At 38.7% G+C, this 23636-nt stretch overlaps 1 protein-coding gene across 3 annotated transcripts in view; it reads left to right on the plus strand.

The window, feature by feature from the left end:
- Window positions 1-10544: 10544 nt before the first annotated feature.
- Window positions 10545-23636, plus strand: part of LOC112259691 (gastrula zinc finger protein XlCGF57.1) — a 1127091-nt gene continuing 1113999 nt past the window's right edge. For 2 of the 3 annotated variants that reach the window (XM_042329373.1, XM_024407377.2), the window contains exon 1: window positions 10545-10813. In XM_042329373.1, the coding sequence (XP_042185307.1) occupies window positions 10648-10813 (166 nt within the window). In that variant the 5' untranslated portion in view covers window positions 10545-10647. Of the gene's footprint in view, window positions 10814-21760; window positions 22211-23636 lie in introns of all 3 variants that reach the window. The other variant, XM_042329359.1, reaches the window with a different exon arrangement.

Consider the following 23636-nt stretch of genomic DNA (forward strand, 5'->3'; position numbering starts at 1 on the left):
TAAAAAAGCATAAACTAAACATAGCTTTCCAAACCCAATCGTGATCTTAATCGTTAGGGGGGGAAGAGCACAAAACGGATTCTAGATAGTCTTAAAAGATCATAACATTTTCCTGTTTGCATGTAGTTATCGTTTCCCTTTACTACTGGTCTGTAGGCTGCCATGTAGAGTAGTTAACCTCCAATCCAGCTGGCGGCGCTGTTGTGCGTTTCCGGGTTAGCCAGCCTGTGTTATTAACCATAAAAGAAGAATCCAAAACACGGAAGTAGAACCGAGACTTTGTTTTGACTTTGTTTTGATTGTGAACATTCCTTTGTGTAAATAATAAAAATTAATATGCTACCGAACTCTCCGTCAACTGGAAAATGTCTAAACTACAGTTGTTGCATGTGTTTATAAATGATTTATAAATGATTGTTTATCGGCGGCTGCTGTGGATATTTTTGGCAGCAGTTGAGAAAACTGTAGTGGAGTACCAGGAGGAGAATGATCGGCTACGGAGACTGCTGGGGATCACACCGGAGATACAATTAACGTAAACTCACGATCCGTACAATTGCCTTTATTTTAGCGGCCCAAAAACGTAATACTTCCAGATCAACTGTAATGTCAATACCATTGGAAAGCACAATTTCTCCCCTTTCCAACAGAATCAATTACATGACCTAAACGCTGCCTGTTTCTGCATAATTCAAGAAGACAATGAGCCCCGTCGGGTCTTTTTAAAAATAGCGGGTGGGGAAGTGAAACTAATGCGTGATAGTGAGGAGGAGAGATGTTGTGAGAGAAAATTGCTTTTTTTCCACTCGATCTGTCCAACTTATCACCTTATCGCCTCTAAAATGTAAATAAAACACTATAAAGAGTTTAAAATAATGTATCATTACCTATTTGAAGGTTTGTGTCGAATTTGAATTGGGTTTTTAGGGCGGTGCTAAAGTGATCTTAGAAGTAAACAGGGGCTGTGAGAATGATGATCGCATGCAATGATGACGGAAAAAATGACTAGGTATCCCCCCTTACCCCCGTCACTGGAAAATGATGATAGAAGTGCTACACCTGGTGGAGAGAGATTGTAAGACAGAAATAGTTGCTTTATGCTTGCTTACGATGTTACGATGTAACGGAGGGTCAGTTTTTTTCAACTTTTCTCCAATACTATACGTCACATCAACACATACTGGAGGAGTTACTGACTAGCCACAGTGGATAGCTTAGCTAACGGACTAGCTACCTCACATCATCACATACTGGAGGAGTTACTGACTGGCTACAGTGGCTAGCTTAGCTAACAGACTAGCTACATCACATCAACACATACTGGAGGAGTTGCTGACTAGCTACAGTGGCTAGCTTAGCTAACGAACTAGCTACGTCACATCAACACATACTGGAGGAGTTACTGACTAGCTACAGTGGCTAGTTTAGCTAACGGACTAGCTACGTCACATCAACACATACTGGAGGAGTTACTGACTAGCTACAGTGGCTAGCTTAGCTAACAAACAAGCAACGTCACAACACATACTGGAGGAGTTACTTTTTGGACAGAAACTTTCTGATTTTTGCAATGTTACGTAGATGGAAAAAAGCTGTCCTTGAAACAGTCTTGATATGTTCGCCAAAAGAGAGATCAGGGTCCAGAGTAACGCCGAGGTCCTTCGCAGTTTTATTTGAGACGACTGTACAACCATCAAGATTAATTGTCAGATTCAACAGAAGATCTCTTTGTTTCTTGGGACCTAGAACAAGCATCTCTGTTTTGTCCGAGTTTAAAAGTATAAAGTTTGCAGCCATCCACTTCCTTATGTCTGAAACACAGGCTTCCAGCGAGGGCAATTTTGGGCTTCACCATGTTTCATCGAAATGTACAGCTGTGTGTCATCCACATAGCGGTGAAAGTTAACATTATGTTTTCGAATGACATCACAAAGAGGTAACATATATAGTGAAATCAATAGTGGTCCTAAAACGGAACCTTGAGGAACACCGAAATGTACAGTTGATTTGTCAGAGGACAAACCATCCACAGAGACAAACATATCTTTCCGACAGATAAGATCTAAACCAGGCCAGAACTTGTCCGTGTAGACCAATTTGGGTTTCCAATCTCTCCAAAAGAATGTGGTGATCGATGGTATCAAAAGCAGCACTAAGGTCTAGGAGCACGAGGACAGATGCAGAGCCTCAGTCTGATGCCATTAAAAGGTCATTTACCACCTTCACAAGTGCCGTCTCAGTGCTATGATGGGGTCTAAAACCAGACGGAAGCATTTCGTATACACTGTTTGTCTTCAGGAAGGCAGTGAGTTGCTGCGCAACAGCTTTTTCATTTTTTTGAGAGGAATAGAAGATTTGATATAGGCCGATCGTTTTTTATATTTTCTGGGTCAAGGTTTGGCTTTTTCAAGAGAGGCTTTATTACTGCCACTTTTAGTGAGTTTGGTTCACATCCGGTGGATAGAGAGCCATTTATTATGTTCAACATAGGAGGGCCAAGCACAGGAAGCAGCTCTTTCAGTAGTTTAGTTGGAATAGGGTCCAGTATGCAGCTTGAAGGTTTAGAGGCCATGATTTTTGGTCATATGTGTCATTTCCGGTCACAACTTGCAGACTTGTGCTGCTGTGCGTTTTTTTGCTAAACTACCTGACAACTTTACAGCATTTACTCTTTAATTACGTTTATATTTTTTGTTTTTCCCTCACTCAACTTTTTTTCATTAAACTTTTTCACCCCGGACGCTTTATTTGGACGTGGTTCATCAGGACCTCCACCAGCCGAAGCTAAGTAGTAACATTAACATGATGCTTTATCTGGACATGGTTCTACATGACTTCCACCAGCCAACCAGTAGTAGCATTAACATGATGCTTTATCTGGACAAGGTTCGTCAGGACCTCCAACAGCCGAAGCTAAGTAGTAACATTAACATGATGCTTTATTTGGACGTGGTTCGTCAGGACCTCCACCAGCCGAAACTAAGTAGTAACATTAACATGATGCTTTAGCTAGACGTGGTTCGTCAGGACCTCCACCAGCCAACCAGTAGTAACATTAACATGATGCTTTATCTGGACGTGGTTTGTCAGGACCTCCACCAGCCGAAACTAAGTAGTAAAATTAACATTATGCCTTCTAAATGCAGTTGCTGTACTCATAATATACAGGAGAACGATCGCCTTATGGCGAAGATAGCTGTGCTACAAGCCCAGCTTCAGACGCAATGGTTAGGCAAGGGTAATTTAAGTGTAGGAAAGGATGAAACAGCGTCTGTGCCACCAGTAAGTACAGATAGAAGTAGAAACCCTCTCGCACGGTCCCCGCAGCCGGACAACTTTCTCATGGCTTCTGGAGGGGAATGCTGTAGGAATGCTCAACCAGTGTCGCAACCATTAGCTCTGACAAATTGAAAACCCTAGTCTCCATTACCCGCAGTATTATACTTAAAACATATTTTTTATTTAACGAGTCAAGTCAGTTAAGAACAAATTCTTATTTTCAATGACAGCCTAGGAACAGTGACTGCCTGTTCAGAGGCAGATTGACACCTTGTCAGCTCAGGGATTTGAACTTGCAACCTTTCGGTTACTGTCCAACGCTCTAACCACTAGGCTACCCTGCAGCCCCATATCATCCAGTGATCATACACTGTTTACCAGGGGGCAGGGCTACCGACATTAAGGCTGATCTGAAGATGGTGCTGGCTAAATCTGACCAGTGTAGAGAGTATAGGGATATTGTTATCCACGTCGGCCCCAACGATGTTAGGATGAAACAGTCAGAGGTCACCAAGCGCAACATAGCTTCAGCGTGTAAATCAGCTAGAAAGATGTGTCGGCATCGACTAATTGTCTCTGGCCCTCTCCCAGTTAGGGGGAGTGATGAGCTCTACAGCAGAGTCTCACAACTCAATCGCTGGTTGAAAACTGTTTTCTGCCCCTCCCAAAAGATAGAATTTGTAGATAATTGTCCCTCTTTCTGGAACTCACCCACAAACAGGACCAAGCCTGACCTGCTGAGGAGTGACGGACTCCATCCTAGCTGGAGGGGTGCTCTCATCTTATCTACCAACATAGACAGGGCTCTAACTCCTCTAGCTCCACAATGAAATAGGGTGCAGGCCAGGCAGCACGCTGTTAGCCAGCCTGCCAGCATAGTGGAATCTGCCACTAGCACAGTCAGTGTAGTCAAATCGAATCAAAATGTATTTATATAGCCCTTCATACATCCACTGATATCTCAAAGTGCTGTACAGAAACCCAGCCTAAAACCACAAACAGCAAGCAATCCAGGTGTAAAAGCACGGTGGCTAGGAAAAACTCCCTAGAAAGGCCAAAACCTAGGAAGAAACCTAGAGAGGAACCAGGCTATGAGGGGTGGACAGTCCTCTTCTGGCTGTGCCGGGTGGAGATTATAACAGGACATGGCCAAGATGTTCAAATGTTCATAAATGACCAGCATGGTCAAATAATAATAATCACAGTAGTTGTCGAGGGTGCAGCAAGTCAGCACCTCAGGAGTAAATGTCAGTTGGTTTTCATAGCTGATCATTAAGAGTATCTCTACCGCTCCTTCTGTCTCCTGAGAGTTGAAAACAGCAGGTCTGGGACAGGTAGCACGTCCAGTGAACAGGTCAGTGTTCCATAGCCGCAGACAGAAAAGTTGAAACTGGAGCAGCAGCACGGCCAGGTGGACTGGGGACAGCAAGGAGTCATCATGCCAGGTAGTCCTGAGGCATGGTCCTAGGGCTCAGGTCCTCCGAAAGAAAGAGAGAATTAGAGCGAGCATACTTAAAATCACACAGGACACCGGATAAGACAGGAGAAGTACTCCAGATATAACAAACTGACCCTAGCCCCCGACACATAAACTACTGCAGTATAAATACTGGAGGCTGAGACAGGAGGGGTCAGGAGACACTGTAACCCCATCCGATGATAACCCCAGACAGGGCCAAAAAGAAAGGATATAACCCCACCCACTTTGCCAAAGCATAGCCCCCACAACACTAGAGGGATATCTTCAACCACCAACTTACCATCCTGAGACAAGGCCGAGTATAGCCCACAAAGATCTCCGCCACGGCACAACCCAGGGGGGGGCGCCAACCCAGACAGGAAGATCACGTCAGTGACTCAACCCACTCAAGTGACGCACCCCTCCCAGGGACGGCATGAAAGAGTCCCAGTAAGCCAGTGACTCAGCCCCTGTAATAGGGTTAGAGGCAGAGAATCCCAGTGGAAAGAGGGGAACTGGCCAGGCAGAGACAACAAGGGCGGTTCGTTGCTCCAGAGCCTTTCCGTTCACCTTCACACTCCTGGGTCAGACTACACTCAATCATATGACCCACTGAAGAGATGAGTCTTCAGTAAAGACTTAAAGGTTGAGACCGAGTCTGCGTCACTCACATGGGTAGGCAGACCAGTCAGTGTAGTCAGCTCAGCTATCCCCATTGAAACGGTGTCTGTGCCTCGACCTAGGTTGGGCAAAACTAAACATGGTGGTGTTCGCTTTAGCAATCTCACTAGAATAAAGTCCTCCTCAATTCCTGTCATTATTGAAAGAGATCGTGATACCTCACATCTCAAAATAGGGCTACTTAATGTTAGATCCCTCACTTCCAAGGCAGTTATAGTCAATGAACTAATCACTGATCATAATCTTGATGTGATTGGCCTGACTGAAACATGGCTTAAGCCTGATGAGTTTACTCTGTTAAATGAGGCCTCAGCTCCTGGTTACACTAGTGACCATATCCCTCGCGCATCCCGCAAAGGCGGAGGTGTTGCTAACATTTACAATAGCAAATTTTTATTTACAAAAATAAAAATTATGTTTTTGTCTTTTGAGCTTCTAGTCATGAAATCTATGCAGCCTACTCAATCACTTTTTATAGCTACTGTTTACAGGCCTCCTGGGCAATATACAGCGTTCCTCACTGAGTTCCCTGAATTCCTATCGGACCTTGTAATCATAGCAGATAATATTCAAATTTTTGGTGACTTTAATATTCACATGGAAAAGTCTACAGACCCACTCCAAAAGCATTTCGGAGCCATCATCGACTCAGTGGGTTTTGTCCAACATTTCTCCGGACCCACTCACTGTCACAGTCATACTCTGGACCTAGTTTTGTCCCATGGAATAAATGTTGTGGATCTTAATGTTTTTCCTCATAATCCTGGATTATCGGACCACCATTTTATTACGTTTGCAATCGCAACAAATAATCTGCTCAGACCCCAACCAAGGAGCATCAAAAGTCGTGCTATAAATTCTCAGACAACCCAAAGATTCCTTGATGCCCTTCCAGACTCCCTCCTCCTACCCAAGGACGTCAGAGGACAAAAATCAGTCAACCACCTAACTGAGGAACTCAATTTAACCTTGCACAATACCCTAGATGCAGTTGCACCCCTAAAAACTGAAAGCATTTCTCATAAGAAACTAGCTCCCTGGTATACAGAAAATACTCGAGCTCTGAAGCAAGCTTCCAGACGATTGGAACGGAAATGGCGTCACACCAAACTGGAAGTCTTCCGACTAGCTTGGAAAGACAGTACCGTGCAGTACCGAAGAGCCCTTACTGCTGCTACACCAAACTGGAAGTCTTCCGACTAGCTTGGAAAGACAGTACCGTGCAGTACCGCCGTATTCAGATTGGTGTGCTTTTTCCAAAATTAAAAAAAAAAAATCTGACACAACGGTTGCATTAAGGAGAAGTATATCTTTAATTCTGTGAAAAACACTTGTATCTTTTATCAATGTTTATTTTTTTTTTTTTTTTTTTTTTTTTTTTTTTAGTATTTCTGTAAATTCTGTAAATGTGGCTCTTGGCAAATTCACGGGATGTTTTGGAGGCAAAGCCAAATGTAAACTGAGGTTTTTGGATATAAATGTGAACTTTATCGAACAAAACATACATGTATTGTGTAACATGAAGTCCTATGAGTGTCATCAGATGAAGAATATCAAAGGTTAGTGATTCATTTTATCTCTATTTCTGAATTTTTGTGACTCCTCTTTGGTTGGAAAATCGCTGTATGCTTTCTGTGACTAGTTGCTGACCTAACATAATGATATGTTCTGCTTTCGCCTAAAATCTTTTTTGAAATCGGACACTGTGGTTGGATTAATGAGAATTGTATCTTTAAAATGGTGTCTAATACTTGTATGTTTGAGAACTTTGAATTATGAGATTTCTGTTGATTTAATTTGGCGCCCTGCAATTTCATTTGGCTGTTGGCGGAACCCCGTTCCTAGACAGGTTTTAAGTACTCCTCGTGGACTATTAAATTATTTAGCCATTTACTTTTTGGGAAAAAGCTCCGTTTCGCCACAGCCCTCACTGGCCTTCATTAGATATAAAGTGAGCTTGTCTGAGGTGTCGGACTCAACGACAGTCAGGGGTTACAGGTCAAGCTAAAATGTCTGGCCCAATGACCACTCAAAACCCGCCCAAAATCTCTGAAAACTAGCCCCATTTTTGTTTTGTTTTTCACAGCGAGAGAGAGGAGTTGTCATATCTATGCAATAGATACCAATGTTTTGTCAATTTTCTGCTTTTCATTAAATCATGTAGCTGTTCTTTAGGCCATGGATCAATGCGTTCATATTTTACCATGACGGTAACGAGCCAATTAAGAAGGAATATAATTGGCTGAAAGCTGTGGTATATGAGACCATAAACCACGGCTTTCAGCCAATCAGCATTCAGGATTCAAACCAGGTTAATAAATGTAATTATAAACTTCCTGTTCCTGTTTGTCTTTTAATAATTGAATGTGAAAGTATGTTTTGTCTATTTGCTGCTTTTCATTAAATCATGTAGCTGTTCTTTAGGCCATGGCCTAAAATCAATTTGTTCATATGGGCAATTTGTTCAATGTCTCCTACCCCTTCTAATTCAACTAGCACCTATGCTCCTCCCTATTTTCCCCTGCCCCACTTCAAAGTTTCTCCCTGCAGGCAGTCACTGAGTCCGAGGTGCTAAAGGAGCTCCTTAAACTTTACCCCCCAAAAAACATCTGGGTCAGATGTTTTAGACCCTTTCTTCTTTAAGGTTGCTGCCCCTATCATCGCAAAGCCTGTCTCTGACCTTTTTAACCTGTCTCTCCTCTCTGGGGAGGTTCCCATTGCTTGGAAGGCAGCCACAGTTCGTCCTTTATTTAAAGGGGGAGATCAAGCTGATCCTAACTGTTATAGGCCTATTTCTATTTTCCCCTGTTTATCAAAAGTGTTAGATAAATTTGTCCATAATCAACTGACTGGCTTTCTTGATGTCTATAGTATTCTCTCTGGTGTGCAATCTGGTTTCCACTCAGGTTATGGATGTGTCACTGCAACCTTAAAGGTCCTCAATGATGTCACCATTGCCCTTGATTCTAAGCAATGTTGTTCTGCTATTTTTATTGACTTGGTCAAAGCTTTTGTTACTGTAGACCATTCCATTCTTGTGGGCTGGCTAAGGAGTATTGGTGTCTCTGAGGGGTCTTTGGCCTGGTTTGCTAACTACCTCTCTCTAAGAGTACAGTGTATAAAGTCAGAACATCTGCTATCTTAGCCACTGCCTGTCACCAAGGGAGTACCCCAAGGCTCGATTCCCCCAAGGCTAGCCCCATAGGCTATACTGTACATTATAATACATTATGAATGTTGGCTAACCCCATAGGCTATACTGTACATTACTATACATTATGACAGTTGGCTAACCCAGCTCATAGGCTATACTGTACATTACTATACATTATGACAGTTGGCTAACCCAGCTCATAGTCTATACTGTACATTATAATACATTATGGAAGTTGGCTAACCCAGCTCATAAGCTATACTGTACATTACTATACATTATGAAAGTTGGCTATTCCAGCTCATAGGCTATACTGTACATTATAATACATTATGGAAGTTGGCTAACCCAGCTCATAAGCTATACTGTACATTACTATACATTATGAAAGTTGGCTAACCCAGCTCATAAGCTATACTGTACATTACTATACATTATGGAAGTTGGCTAACCCAGCTCATAGGCTATACTGTACATTATAATACATTATGAAAGTTGGCTAACCCAGCTCATAGGCTATACTGTACATTACTATACATTATGACAGTTGGCTAACCCAGCTCATAGGCTATACTGTACATTATAATACATTATGAATGTTGGCTAACCCCATAGGCTATACTGTACATTACTATACATTATGACAGTTGGCTAACCCAGCTCATAGGCTATACTGTACATTACTATACATTATGACAGTTGGCTAACCCAGCTCATAGTCTATACTGTACATTACTATACATTATGAAAGTTGGCTATTCCAGCTCATAGGCTATACTGTACATTACTATACATTATGAAAGTTGGCTATTCCAGCTCATAGGCTATACTGTACATTACTATACATTATGGAAGTTGGCTAACCCAGCTCATAGGCTATACTGTACATTACTATACATTATGGAAGTTGGCTATTCCAGCTCATAGTGTTATGACTTCTACAAATGGTGCGGTGGAGGAGTCAAACGCAGAGAGCAGGTAATGTCGCACGTGAATCTATTTATTCCAACGACAGCGGAGACATGGACATGCCAACACTAGGGCGCAAGAAACCACCCGTCCAAAATACACAGGACTAAAACTGTCCGGAAAATAATGATGAATACACTTCTACACCAACACCAAAATAACAGAGAACAAGCCCGCACAAATACCCAGCGGGCCTAGTGCCCTTAAATAGCCTACAAACAAACACTAACTCAAAACAGGTGTACCCAATTAAACCCAATAAACAGAAACAAACGGAAAGGGAATCGATGGCAGCTAATAGCGCCGCCCGAACAGGAAGAGGCACCATCTTCGGCGAGATTCGTGACACATAGGTTATACTGTACATTATTATTTCATACTGTACATTGCATCTCCCTTATATTATACACTTTGGCGAAACGAGGTTGTTATATTGTCGACCCGTGTGGAATAAGAGTTGGAGAAGTAGGGCATCACAGCATTTGTTTCTAGAAGTTTTTCCTGTCATTATCAAGGAATAAAATATGAACCCTGATCCTATGTTCATAGATAAGCATTACAAAACATAACGCAATCTACACCGGTCATACGGCACCTTCAGAAATGATTCACACCCCAGCCTGAATTTATTACTGGTCTGGATCTAAAAGCCCAGATTATATAAAATATATTGATCTATTTCAAATATGCTTTCAAGAAAACATATTGCATTTCTCCGATAGTGTTTCTTATCCCTTCTGACCTAATGCGGCTCATTGACGATATTGATTTAATCTTGTATAGAGTAATGATATTCAGTCGACTCCCGATTTTAATAATTGATTCTCCCAGATCATCCTATACTTATGACAACCACCGTTTGTCGACATGTAGTCGTCGTTTGCTTTTACTACTGGTCTGTAGGTTGCCTTGCACAGTAAACCTCCATCCAGCTGGGGGCGCTGCTGACCCCTCACTAGGACCATTGAGTTTTCTAAAAATAATTTCACTACAACACGGAAGTAGGATTGGAGATGAGTTTGTTGGTTTTGCATTCCTTTTGTGGAGTAAAGAAAGACATATCGACTGAACTAAATAGGCTACCCAAACACCCAGTCCACTGAAAATGTCTAAACTACAGTTGTTGAGTTTGTTTTTAAATGATCGTTTAACGCCGGCTGATGTGGATATTTTCGGTGCAGTTGAGAAAACGGTAGTGGAGTACCAGGAGGAGAATGCTCTGCTACGGAGACTGCTGCGGATCACACCGGAGATAAAACTATGTAGAACAGGTTAGTAAATGTATTAAATTATACCTATAGCTAGCTATAGTTCTACTCAATTAATGAAACTTGTAAGAGATCACCATTTCAACAATTTTAAGAATTATTCTTTTGAATTTGTTTTAATGTTACAGTTGTCTTTGTGACGAAAAGCTGATTGAAATAGCGTACAGTTGCTATCTGCACTCGGTTACGTCTAAAGGGAGCTAAGAGCCTATTTATACTTGACTCGAAAATGTGGTCGCGACCCCTCCAGAGGCACACACAGGCCAGATTTGTTTTTTTGTTGTTCACATCTGTTGTCTAGTTTGTCTCTTTTTAAAATATTTTTTATGTAGGAGTTTGTTTTAAACTCACTCAATATCGTTAGCTTAAATACTAAGGGTTTGAGAGATCTTACAAAAAAAAAGAAAAGCTTTATTGTTATATTGTAAACGCAATAAAGCAGATTTTGTCCTTCAGGAAACTCATTCCTGTGAAAGTGACTTGCAATTTTGGAAGTCACAATTGGGAGGCATGGCCTATTTATGTCATGAATCAAACCATTCTGCTGGTGTTCTGACGCTTATCGACCTGTTTACAGGCCACATTCTAGAATCCACAGCTTCACAAGTTTTTAAAGGGGACATTCTAGAATCCACAGCTTTACAAGTTTTTAAAGGGGACATTCTAGAATCCACAGCTTCACAAGTTTTTAAAGGGGACATTCTAGAATCCACAGCTTCACAAGTTTTTAAAGGGGACATTCTAGAATCCACAGCTTCACAAGTTTTTAAAGGGGACATTCTAGAATCCACAGCTTCACAAGTTTTTAAAGGGGACATTCTAGAATCCACAGCTTCACAAGTTTTTAAAGGGGACATTCTAGAATCCACAGCTTCACAAGTTTTTAAAGGGGACATTCTAGAATCCACAGCTTTACAAGTTTTTAAAGGGGACATTCTAGAATCCACAGCTTCACAAGCTTTACAAGTTTTTAAAGGGGACATTCTAGAATCCACAGCTTTACAAGTTTTTAAAGGGGACATTCTAGAATCCACAGCTTTACAAGTTTTTAAAGGGGACATTCTAGAATCCACAGCTTTACAAGTTTTTAAAGGGGACATTCTAGAATCTACAGCTTCACAAGTTTTTAAAGGGGACATTCTAGAATCCACAGCTTTACAAGTTTTTAAAGGGGACATTCTAGAATCCACAGCTTCACAAGTTTTTAAAGGGGACATTCTAGAATCCACAGCTTTACAAGTTTTTAAAGGGGACATTCTAGAATCCACAGCTTTACAAGTTTTTAAAGGGGACATTCTAGAATCCACAGCTTCACAAGTTTTTAAAGGGGACATTCTAGAATCCACAGCTTCACAAGTTTTTAAAGGGGACATTCTAGAATCCACAGCTTCACAAGTTTTTAAAGGTGACGTTCTAGAATCCACATCTTCACGGGATGGGAGATGGGTCATAGTAACTGTTAAACTTGACAATGATATTTTCATCATCTGTAATGTGTATGGACACATGCTTCAAATAAGACTCCTTTTTGCCCAACTTCCTAGAAAATTAGAGGGTTTACTCAAAACAAATACTCTAATTTTAATTTTAATGAAACACCTGATGGGATCTGCTGATCTTTTTCCTCCTAGAATGAGTCAAAGCTCTCAAAATAGCAATATCGTCACAACATTATGCAATAATCTCTCTGTTGTTGATGCCTGGTATTATTTCAATCTGGATGCAAAGGGTCATACCTGGACCAACAAAACTATGTCCCGAAAATCTAGAATAGATGTAATCCTAATCTCCCCCGTTTTGTTACAAATGTAGATCATCTGTTGGCTCCCTTTTCTGATCCTCATTTGATTTCTCTGAATTTAAAAGCTACTATAAAAAAAATCTAACTGTATTCAAGGATATTGGAAATTTAAACAGCACACTTCTTAAAGATCCTATTTTCATTGGAAACATCAAATCGTTAGCCGAAGATATATATTTTTTTGCAAGAGTGGATTTGGGTCCAGGAAGTATAATTCTTCAAATATAAAGTCAGAGTTGTAGCCATTAAATGTGCCAAATAGCTGAAGCACCTGAAGAATCTCAGAGAAAAAGGTTTTGATGAGCTTGACAGAGTTTTCTACAGAAAGATAATATCTCAAGAAGAAGAGTCTGTATCTAAATCTTTACAACTAGAATTAGAACAGTTTTACACAGATCAAGAGCAAAATGGCTTGAAGAGGGGGAAAGATACACCAGTTAATTTCTTTGCACTTGAAAAGAGAAACTACAAAATTAAAATCTATAACAGCACTCAAAATTAATGAGTTTTTATGCAAAGATCCCATTACAATATCAACAGTTGTCAATTCCTTTTATGAAAACCTTTACAACTCACAATTTCAGGAAGATGGTTGTGAAAGCTACATTTGCCACATTCAGAATGATATCCCTGTTATTGGGGATGGATTTCCACTCAGTTTGCGATTCACCTCTGTCAATTGAAGAAATTAGAGAGGCTCTGAATTCAATGAAAAAAGAAGGGAAATCTCCTGGCCCTGATGGCCTGTCAGTTGAATTCTATAGACAGTTTTGGAAGTTACTAGAACACACTATTTTTTTCTGTTTCAAGATTGCATTGAAAAAGGTGAAATGGTCCCCACTATGAAACAGGGCCTTATTTCACTGATTCCGAAGCCCGATAAAGACCCTTCTCTCATTGACAATTGGAGATCAATTACTTTATTAAATACTGATCACAAATTGATTGCTCTGGTTTATGCCAAAAGATTAAAGAAAGTAATAGATCCCATTTATAATTGAGACTCAAACAGGATTTATGAAGGGCCGTCACATCAGCTCTAACATTCGTTTGGTCTTGGACCGTCGAGATGCAATTGACTCAGATGCGGTTGTCTTATTTTTGGACTTCTGTAAAACCTTTGACACAATTGAACATGAATTTCTCTTTCGGTCTCTTAAACTTTTTTTGGTTTCGGTAAAAAAAAAAGGCAGTCATTCGCATGTTTAAATATATATAAATATAAATAGTTCTGTGTTACTAAACCTTAATACAACCAAAAGATTCACTATAAATAGTTCTGTGTTACTAAACCTTAATACAACCAAAAGATTCACTATAAATAGTTCTGTGTTACTAAACCTTAATACAACCAAAAGATTCACTATAAATAGTTCTGTGTTACTAAACCTTAATACAACCAAAAGATTCACTATAAATAGTTCTGTGTTACTAAACCTTAATACAACCAAAAGATTCACTATAAATAGTTCTGTGTTACTAAACCTTAATACAACCAAAAGATTCACTATAAATAGTTCTGTGTTACTAAACCTTAATACAACCAAAAGATTCACTATAAATAGTTCTGTGTTACTAAACCTTAATACAACCAAAAGATTCACTATAAATAGTTCTGTGTTACTAAACCTTAATACAACCAAAAGATTCACTATAAATAGTTCTGTGTTACTAAACCTTAATACAACCAAAAGATTCACTATAAATAGTTCTGTGTTACTAAACCTTAATACAACCAAAAGATTCACTATAAATAGTTCTGTGTTACTAAACCTTAATACAACCAAAAGATTCACTATAAATAGTTCTGTGTTACTAAACCTTAATACAACCAAAAGATTCACTATAAATAGTTCTGTGTTACTAAACCTTAATACAACCAAAAGATTCACTATAAATAGTTCTGTGTTACTAAACCTTAATACAACCAAAAGATTCACTATAAATAGTTCTGTGTTACTAAACCTTAATACATCCAAAAGATTCACTATAAATAGTTCTGTGTTACTAAACCTTAATACAACCAAAAGATTCACTATAAATAGTTCTGTGTTACTAAACCTTAATACAACCAAAAGATTCACTATAAATAGTTCTGTGTTACTAAACCTTAATACAACCAAAAGATTCACTATAAATAGTTCTGTGTTACTAAACCTTAATACATCCAAAAGATTCACAATAAATAGTGTACGACAGGGATGCCCAATTTTGCCCTTTTTATTTAATTTTGGTTGAACTTCTATCTCTAGATATTCTGAATAATGCAAATCTGCATTGCTTAAACATTTTTAACAAAGAAATCAACATTTCCCAATTGGCTGATGATACTACTCTTTATTTCAGAGATGAAGACCAGGTCGCCCATAGCCTTAATGCTATAACTGCATTCTCTATTGCATCAGGATTAAAACGGAACGTTTCTAAATGTGAAATCGTATTATATTTTATTTTTTATTTATATGACCCTGAAGATGAAAAAAAGTAGAAAATATTCCTGTAAAGGACTGTGTTAAATATTTAGATCTATCAAAACACTTAGTCAGACAACATGTGAATTTCTCTCCTAAAATGTATAAAACTGTGAATATATGTAATAATTGTCTACAAAGGGATCTTTCTATTCTTGGGAGAGTACTTCTTTCCAAGGCAAGGGTCTGTCTCACGTTGTGTACCCCTCATTCTACTTGTAAAGAGATCAACAAGACCTTTCTTGACTTGTAAAAAAACAGGTCAAACAAACTTTAAAAAGTAAGTCCTCTCTAATAAAAGAGCTGAAGGCGGTCTTGAAGTGTTGGATTTTGTTGACATAAATAACACTTTTTTTTATTTTACCTTTATTTAACTACACAAGTCGGTTAAGAACTAATTCTTATTTTCAAGATCAATTGGTTGAAAAAAAGTTTGGTCAATACAATTCAATTACATACATATAATACAGAAATAATAAAGTAAATAATAAATACAGAATCAATTTGGTATTTAATTCTAAACAATGTGTTGAATAAATTGGGTCTTCAATTTTTACTTAAATGTAATTATATCCCTGAAAGATTACCTGCTAAATTAGCTAGGTTTCACCAACAAGCTTTAATGTCCTGGAAAATATGTTTCCTGCACAGATTGTTCCCCATATAAATCTCTTCTGTGGAATAATTCAGACATAACTGTAAGGAATCAGTCATTGTTCTACCCCAGCTGGCATGAGAGGAATATTGACTTTGTTCTTGATGTTTTTGACAACAAGGGTAATATTCTAGCATTGAATGAGTTTCCCATACCTTTCAGAGTTTATTTCTGTGATCAAAGCCTTTTCCTGGTGGTCTAACTACACTAAATGAAAACTCATCTTAGCTTTGGTGATGATGACGAAGCCCAGAACTCAGTTTGGAAGGCGTGGGCTTACTTAAGAAGGCGTAGGCTTACTTAAGAAGGCGTGGGCTTACTTAAGAAATCTTGTTGTAACAAATACATAAGACATATTCTTCCATTCACGGAACCAAGACATTGTCTGGAAAAAAAAAAGCTTGGTTGATGCCTTACAAATATTGTTTACCAAACAAATTTAAGGAAGTGCACCATAAGATATATCCATGTAATTCTGTGTGGTCCAAATTTGCTGCTATTGATATCTGTGGAGAGTTTTTTTTAAATTTTTAAATAAATAAATACTTATTTACCTTTTTTGAACACTACCCCTGTTTTTGACATGAAGGATATATATATATATATATATAAAATATGTTACTATTGCTATGACAACAAGACCATTGAAATGATTGTGCTTTTTTATTGTTTTTATTCTTGTTGCCGAATACTTTATACACAAACAAAAATTCTATACCAGAATTACAAATATTTTTTATTTGAATTTAATTGTCTTTTAAAGACATTTATCCTTCGTAAACAACAAGAATAACATTCCTGGATCATTGAGATTTTTTTTCAGAGTGAATACAATTGGACTAGAATTGTCATATGTAAAAAAATAATAATAATAATATTTATATTTATATTTTTTATATATATATATTTTTATATATTTTTTTTATATATATTTTTTATATATATATTTTTTTATATATTTTTTATATATATATATTTTTTTCTTTTGTATTATTTAGTATTTTTCTGTTTATACCTGTTAATAATAATAATATTATTTGACATGTTTGATGTAGGGATATCATTGATCATTTTGTATGATGAATAAAAAACTTAATACAATTTTTTTTTTAAAAGGCCAAATTGAGCTCTGTACACCTTTCAAATTCTGTGACAATGCGGATGGCGCCATATAGCTCCGCATTGACATGATTGGTTGACGGTAGGTGAGGGCGGGACGTCCTGTATAAACACAAACCCACTTCTTTGACAACTTCCTTCACCACAGCTCTGCGTTGTTTCGCGAAACGTATGAAGTATAAACGCCCTGACATCTGCAGAGGCCGTATCACCGTAAATGCTGCACGGCCCAATGCAGATGTCGGTTTGACAAACACGGCGCCATTCAGCCTAAATCATTACTTTAGATGTGCAACGGTTCGATATGCAAAAGTTTTAATCTGTACTTGCGACCTTGCCAGGTCGCAATTGTAAATGAGAACTTGTTCTCAACTTGCCTACCTGGTTAAATAAAGGTGAAATAAAAAAATACGACGTAGTTTGGGTCCATTCAAAGCGCGGTACATTTTCAACCAACCTTTTACTTGCCGATACTTCCTTAATTCTCATCTGGAATGTAATGATTTTTTATTTATTTCACCTTTAATTTTGACAGGGAGTCGATGCTGAGACCAAGGTCTCTTTTCCAGGTGAGCCCTCTATAGCGTCACAATACACATCATTTTCATTGGTAATTTAGCAAACTCTCTTATCCAGAGTGTCTTACAGTTAGTGCATTTATCTTCAGATAGCTAGGTGGGACAACCACATCTCACAGGCATAGTAAGTACATTCATCTTCAGATAGCTAGGTGGGACAACCACATCTCACAGGCATAGTAAGTACATTCATCTTCAGATAGCTAGGTGGGACAACCACATCTCACAGGCATAGTAAGTACATTCATCTTCAGATAGCTAGGTGGGACAACCACATCTCACAGGCATAGTAAGTACATTCATCTTCAGATAGCTAGGTGGGACAACCACATCTCACAGGCATAGTAAGTACACTTTTCCTCAAAATAGTTATGAGCAAAGTCAGGGGTGGGGGGGGTCAAGTTCAACTGTTGTTTGAAGAAAGTTTTTATTTATATATATATTTTTTTATATATATGGCAGGTATCCTAGTGGTGGAGCGTTGGGCCAGTAACCGAAAGGTTGCTAGATCAAATCCCCGAGCTGACATGGTAAACATCTGTCGTTCGGCCCCTGAACAAGGCAGTTAAACCCACTGTTCCTAGGCCATCATTGTACATAACAATTGATTCTTAACTGACTTGCCTAGTTAAATATATATACAAAAATAAAAAATGCACAAAATATGTAGTTACACACGACAACACATGAAAAGCAAAACACAAAACAGACATTCTTCAGTAAAAACGTCTCCTAGCAACCGTCTGAAAATCCCTAGGGTCACCAATCCCTCCAATTTTAAAGTGTATTGCAGATCATTCTACACAGGAGGTGCAAGGAAGTTACAGGCAAATTTACCTAAATCTCTAGACACCGAAGGAGTCTCCATAGTTAACTAACTCTGTGAACAGGTTTGATAACTTGTCATTTTTAAATCTTAACAGAGATGTTAGGTAAAGTTGGATGTTTGTGGAGCAGGGCTTTGTGAACAGAATGAGAGTAATGATGTGATCTACTTCAAAGCAGTCCAGCCAACCCTTCTGTTAAAGAATAACAGAGAGGAGTAATAAAACAATGTCCTGTGATAAAACGATAAGGCGCTATGACCAACCTCATCCAGGGGTTTAAGAGTAGAGGCAGCTGCACTTTGATAAATAATATCATAAGGTTGATTGGACAATCTGCTTCCTGCTGACGAGAGAGAGACACGATCTGTTTCTGGAAAAACAAGAAAGACCATTAACGAGCTCGTTCATATGTTTTTTTTTGTTTTAAACGATAAATCGTTATCAATCGAAATAGAACCATCCGATGTGTAAAGATGTTATCTGTCTGAGACAGTCTTACCAGAACTTGAAAACAACATGTATTTAGTTTGGCCCATATTAAGCATGAGTTTTAAATCAGTAAGGGCTTCCTGCACAACTGCAAAATCAGACTGTAGCCTTGTCTCAGCCAGGTCAGCAGTCAGGGCAATTGAGTACATAATAGTATAATCCATTTATGATGAAATGTACCACTTTTAACAGATTGACCAATAGCATTTATCTAAATAGTGAAAAGAACAGGTCCTTCAGAACCCCTTGATGTACTGAACCCCATCAATCACCATGAGTTCTGTCACTGATATAGTCATGAAACCATGAAGAGGCATCAGACCTCAGGCTTATCGAGGACAACTTTATTCAATTAAATAGCGTGATCATCAGTATCAAAAGCTTTAGACAAGTCCACAAACAAAGCAGCACATGTCATTTTAGTGTCTAAAGTATTGAGATTCTCAGTGGTTGCTGTAATAGTGCAGGACTAAACCTTGATTGGATGCCCCGGGCTTAACCCTGATTGGATGCCCAGGCCTAAACCCTGATTGGATGCCCAGGCCTAAACCCTGATTGGATGCCCAGGCCTAAACCCTGATTGGATGCCCAGGCCTAAACCCTGATTGGATGCCCAGGCCTAAACCCTGATTGGATGCCCAGGCCTAAACCCTGATTGGATGCCCAGCCCTAAACCCTGATTGGTTTACACTCATAATATATTTATCAGATAACAAAAGAGCAAAGTTGTACATTTTACCAAGAATTCTAGAATCTTATCTAGACAAGGAATCCTTGGAATGGGGTGAAAATCATTAAGATCTCTACCATCCCCATCCTTATGGAGAGGCAGAACAACAGCTGATTGACATACTTTAGGAATATTTCCTGATAATAAATAATAATGAGCCAACAATGATGGGTGCTGCACACACATTGGTCGGCTGCTGTGTATTTCTTGTTGTCTATTGCTAGCAAAGCATCCAGGACTTGTTTTTCTGTAAATAAGCCGAAAAAAATAATTGCTTTGACTTATCATTTCTCTGATCATTCAGCAGGTTTCTCCTGTCAGCGTCCCAGCCCAATATCACTGTGAATAGACTTAGAAGTTATTTCAATGAGAGACAGCCCGCTAAAATAAAATAGTGACTCAATACATCAATGATGACATTTTTTCCCCGTGATGAGACCAGTGTCTGAATTCATATGTTGTGGCAGAGAGGATGAAGTAGGAACCCTTCAGGGGGATAGTTTATCAAAGGGATCAAATCATATTTGGGGTGAAATGCCCCTTAACAATGGATTTGTGTCTGAAGGCCCATGGTGTCAGAATCTACAATGGACCATTGTTTACTTCAGCCTAGAGTTAGCATAATTAGCTAGCAGTGTTTAAATCCGTGAATGGAAACAGTTGGACCAGGAATACAGTTTACTTCAGCCTAGAGTTAGCATAATTAGCTAGCAGTGTTTAAATCCATGAATGGAAACGTTTGGACCGCTACAGGAAATGCTGCATTGCAAGTTGAAACTTCCTCAAAAACACTTCAAACTAAGTTTGATATTTGGTGGCGGTAGCAGGGATGTTTTTTACATACCGGTACATACTGCTGAAATAAATCACTGTGATACAGTTTCTTAGAACTGAAACTAATTCCTGACGTAGCCACAGAGCATTAGGTGCCTCTTTTATGAACCCCAAAACATGCTTATGTCAATTTTTCACACAAAACTCAGCATTTATCAAAACATTAACTTGACTTGAGAATTATCCTCGCCAACTTTCGACCATGAATAGACGCTGTTTTCTAGTGGTGTATGTATCTGCATTACAAGAAAGCAAAAGCCTGTGACTCTTATTCATTAAAACTAAATTAAACGGTTAGCTAAATATAACAACAAGATGGAATAATTTGCTGTTCGTGAGAACAGCTAAAACCGATTTATTTATCTTTGCATTGTAAAATGATTAGAAAGGCATCTACAGTGGAAAGTATTCAGACCCCTTGATTTTTTTTTCTTCCTAATTTTGTTACGTTACAGCGTTATTCTGAAATGGTTTCAATTGTTGTTTTTCTCCCGTCATCAATCTACACAATACCCCATAATGACATCACAATACCCCATAATGACATCACAATACCCTATAATGACATCACAATACCCCATAATGACATCACAATACCCCATAATGACATCACAATACCCCATTGTTAATGTAATATAACCAGGGACCGGGGGGGTGCATAAGGACATCACAATACCCCATAATGACATCACAATACCCCATAATGACATCACAATACCCCATAATGACATCACAATACCCCATTGTTAATGTAATATAACCAGGGACCGGGGGTGCATAAGGACATCACAATACCCCATAATGACATCACAATACCCCATAATGACATCACAATACCCCATAATGACATCACAATACCCCCATTGTTAATGTAATTAAATTATGCCAATCTTTCATCAATTGAAAACCCTTAATCTATTTTATGAGAATTTATAAGATTCTTGTTTGCATAAAATAGACGCAGACCAGTCTTTCAATAATAGGTAACAGAATTTATTCTCGGAGCGCGCTGACACTTAACCACGAGCAACAGTTTATATACAGATCATGACGTCATTTCATTGCTTTTACAGAATCCCCTCCTCTCGACCGGGACAAAGTGAGGTGAAAAGTTCATTCTAACTTACTAACACACTCCCAGGTAACTTTTGACCCCTCAACATTATCGATCACCACTGAGCTGACAGTTCTAATTAACAGAACCTAGGAATGCACTCACTGTCTTATCTAAAAACCCCAGAGCTCAGTTTCTGTAGGTTCAACGCTAGGTTAACGACCTTATCTGTTTTCACAGTCCCCAACCCATTAGTTTCTTCCTAGTTGGAATGGTGTTCATTAACTTTAATCACTCCTTGTCCGTGTCTCACAATCCCTTCTTATGAACTCATATTGTTAATCATTTTGTAGTATATAAATGACCTCTGCTATTCCTCTCCTTCCCTCCAGACTCCCTGCAGGTCTCTGTCTCTGAAGAGGAGGTTCCCCCTGAGCAGCAGCACTGTGAGCAGGAGTGGAGCCCCAGTCTGGGACAGAAGGACCCAGAGACCAAACAGATTAAAGAGGAACAGGAGGAAGTCAGGACCAGTCAGGAGGAAGAGCAGCTTCAAGGGCTCGTTGATACCAAAGACTCCATATTCACTCCTTCCTGTGTGAAAAGTGAATGTGATCTGGAGAACCCATGTCAAGAAGCCATACTAGCTGAACACCCAACTCTCAGTCCACTGAAAACGTCTAAACTACAGTTGTTGAGTGTGTTGTTAAATGAATGTTTAACGACATCTGCTGCTGTGGAGATTTTTGGTGCGATTGAGAAAACTGTAGCAGAGTACCAGGAGGAGAATGATCTGCTACGGAGACTGCTGCGGAGGACACCAGAGATACAACTATGTAGAATAGGTTTGTACATAGATCTACTGATAGTTAGCTATAGTTCTACTAAATTAATACACCTTTTAGGCTTTCAGACAATTTTAAGTAGTAGCTTTAAAAAAAATCATTTAACTGTGATTGGATAGAAGTTACAGTGACGTACCAATGATTGGTTGGACAGACATTTTTCCATTGCCGAATGTTGAATAAAATTCTATTTGAATTTACTCTATTTCTAGAAAGTTCATTCTTATGTTTCCCTTCTGACTCCAGTGCTACATGGAAGTAATTCAACAGCCATTTTGTTTTAGCTGAGGACGATGATTTGGTAAAAATGTGAAACGTTTTTACCTAAGAAACAATTGATCCTTGATTGTAATAAAGGGGTTGGAAACCTCGAACATAAAATTCATCATTTTCCTAAATAACTTTTAAAAATACAAAAAATATACACTTTTTAATTGTTTTGTTTTTTAACACAAACCAATGTTTTGTTTATCGGTTATACAGAAAGTAGGCGGGGCTTTTGTCCACGTGGGCAGCGGTGTGTTTACCCCCTGCTGACCTGGCTGAAACAAGGCTACAGTGTTCCATTATAGGAATGAGAACCTGAGTGAATGAGAGAAAATACCAGCTAACTTCACTCAGACATGTTTAAAGGCTGTGTTTAAAGGCTGTGTTTAAAGGCTGTGTTTAAAGGCTGTGTTTAAAGGCTGTGTTTAAAGGCTGTGTTTAAAGACTGTGTTTAAAGGCTGTGTTTAAAGACTGTGTTTAAAGGCTGTGTTTAAAGACTGTGTTTAAAGGCTGTGTTTAAAGACTGTGTTTAAAGGCTGTGTTTAAAGACTGTGTTTAAAGACTGTGTTTAAAGACTGTGTTTAAAGGCTGTGTTTAAAGGCTGTGTTTAAAGGCTGTGTTTAAAGACTGTGTTTAAAGGCTGTGTTTAAAGGCTCTGTTTAAAGGCTCTGTTTAAAGACTGTGTTTAAAGGCTGTGTTTAAAGGCTGTGTTTAAAGGCTGTGTTTAAAGACTGTGTTTAAAGGCTGTGTTTAAAGACTGTGTTTAAAGGCTGTGTTTAAAGACTGTGTTTAAAGGCTGTGTTTAAAGACTGTGTTTAAAGGCTGTGTTTAAAGACTGTGTTTAAAGGCTGTGTTTAAAGACTGTGTTTAAAGGCTGTGTTTAAAGACTGTGTTTAAAGGCTGTGTTTAAAGACTGTGTTTAAAGGCTGTGTTTAAAGGCTGTGTTTAAAGGCTGTGTTTAAAGGCTGTGTTTAAAGACTGTGTTTAAAGACTGTGTTTAAAGACTGTGTTTAAAGGCTGTGTTTAAAGGCTGTGTTTAAAGGCTGTGTTTAAAGGCTGTGTTTAAAGACTGTGTTTAAAGACTGTGTTTAAAGGCTGTGTTTAAAGGCTGTGTTTAAAGGCTGTGTTTAAAGGCTGTGTTTAAAGACTGTGTTTAAAG

This window comes from Oncorhynchus tshawytscha, linkage group LG10 (genome assembly GCF_018296145.1).
Source record: "Oncorhynchus tshawytscha isolate Ot180627B linkage group LG10, Otsh_v2.0, whole genome shotgun sequence".
NCBI classification, from domain to species: Eukaryota; Metazoa; Chordata; class Actinopteri; order Salmoniformes; family Salmonidae; genus Oncorhynchus; species Oncorhynchus tshawytscha.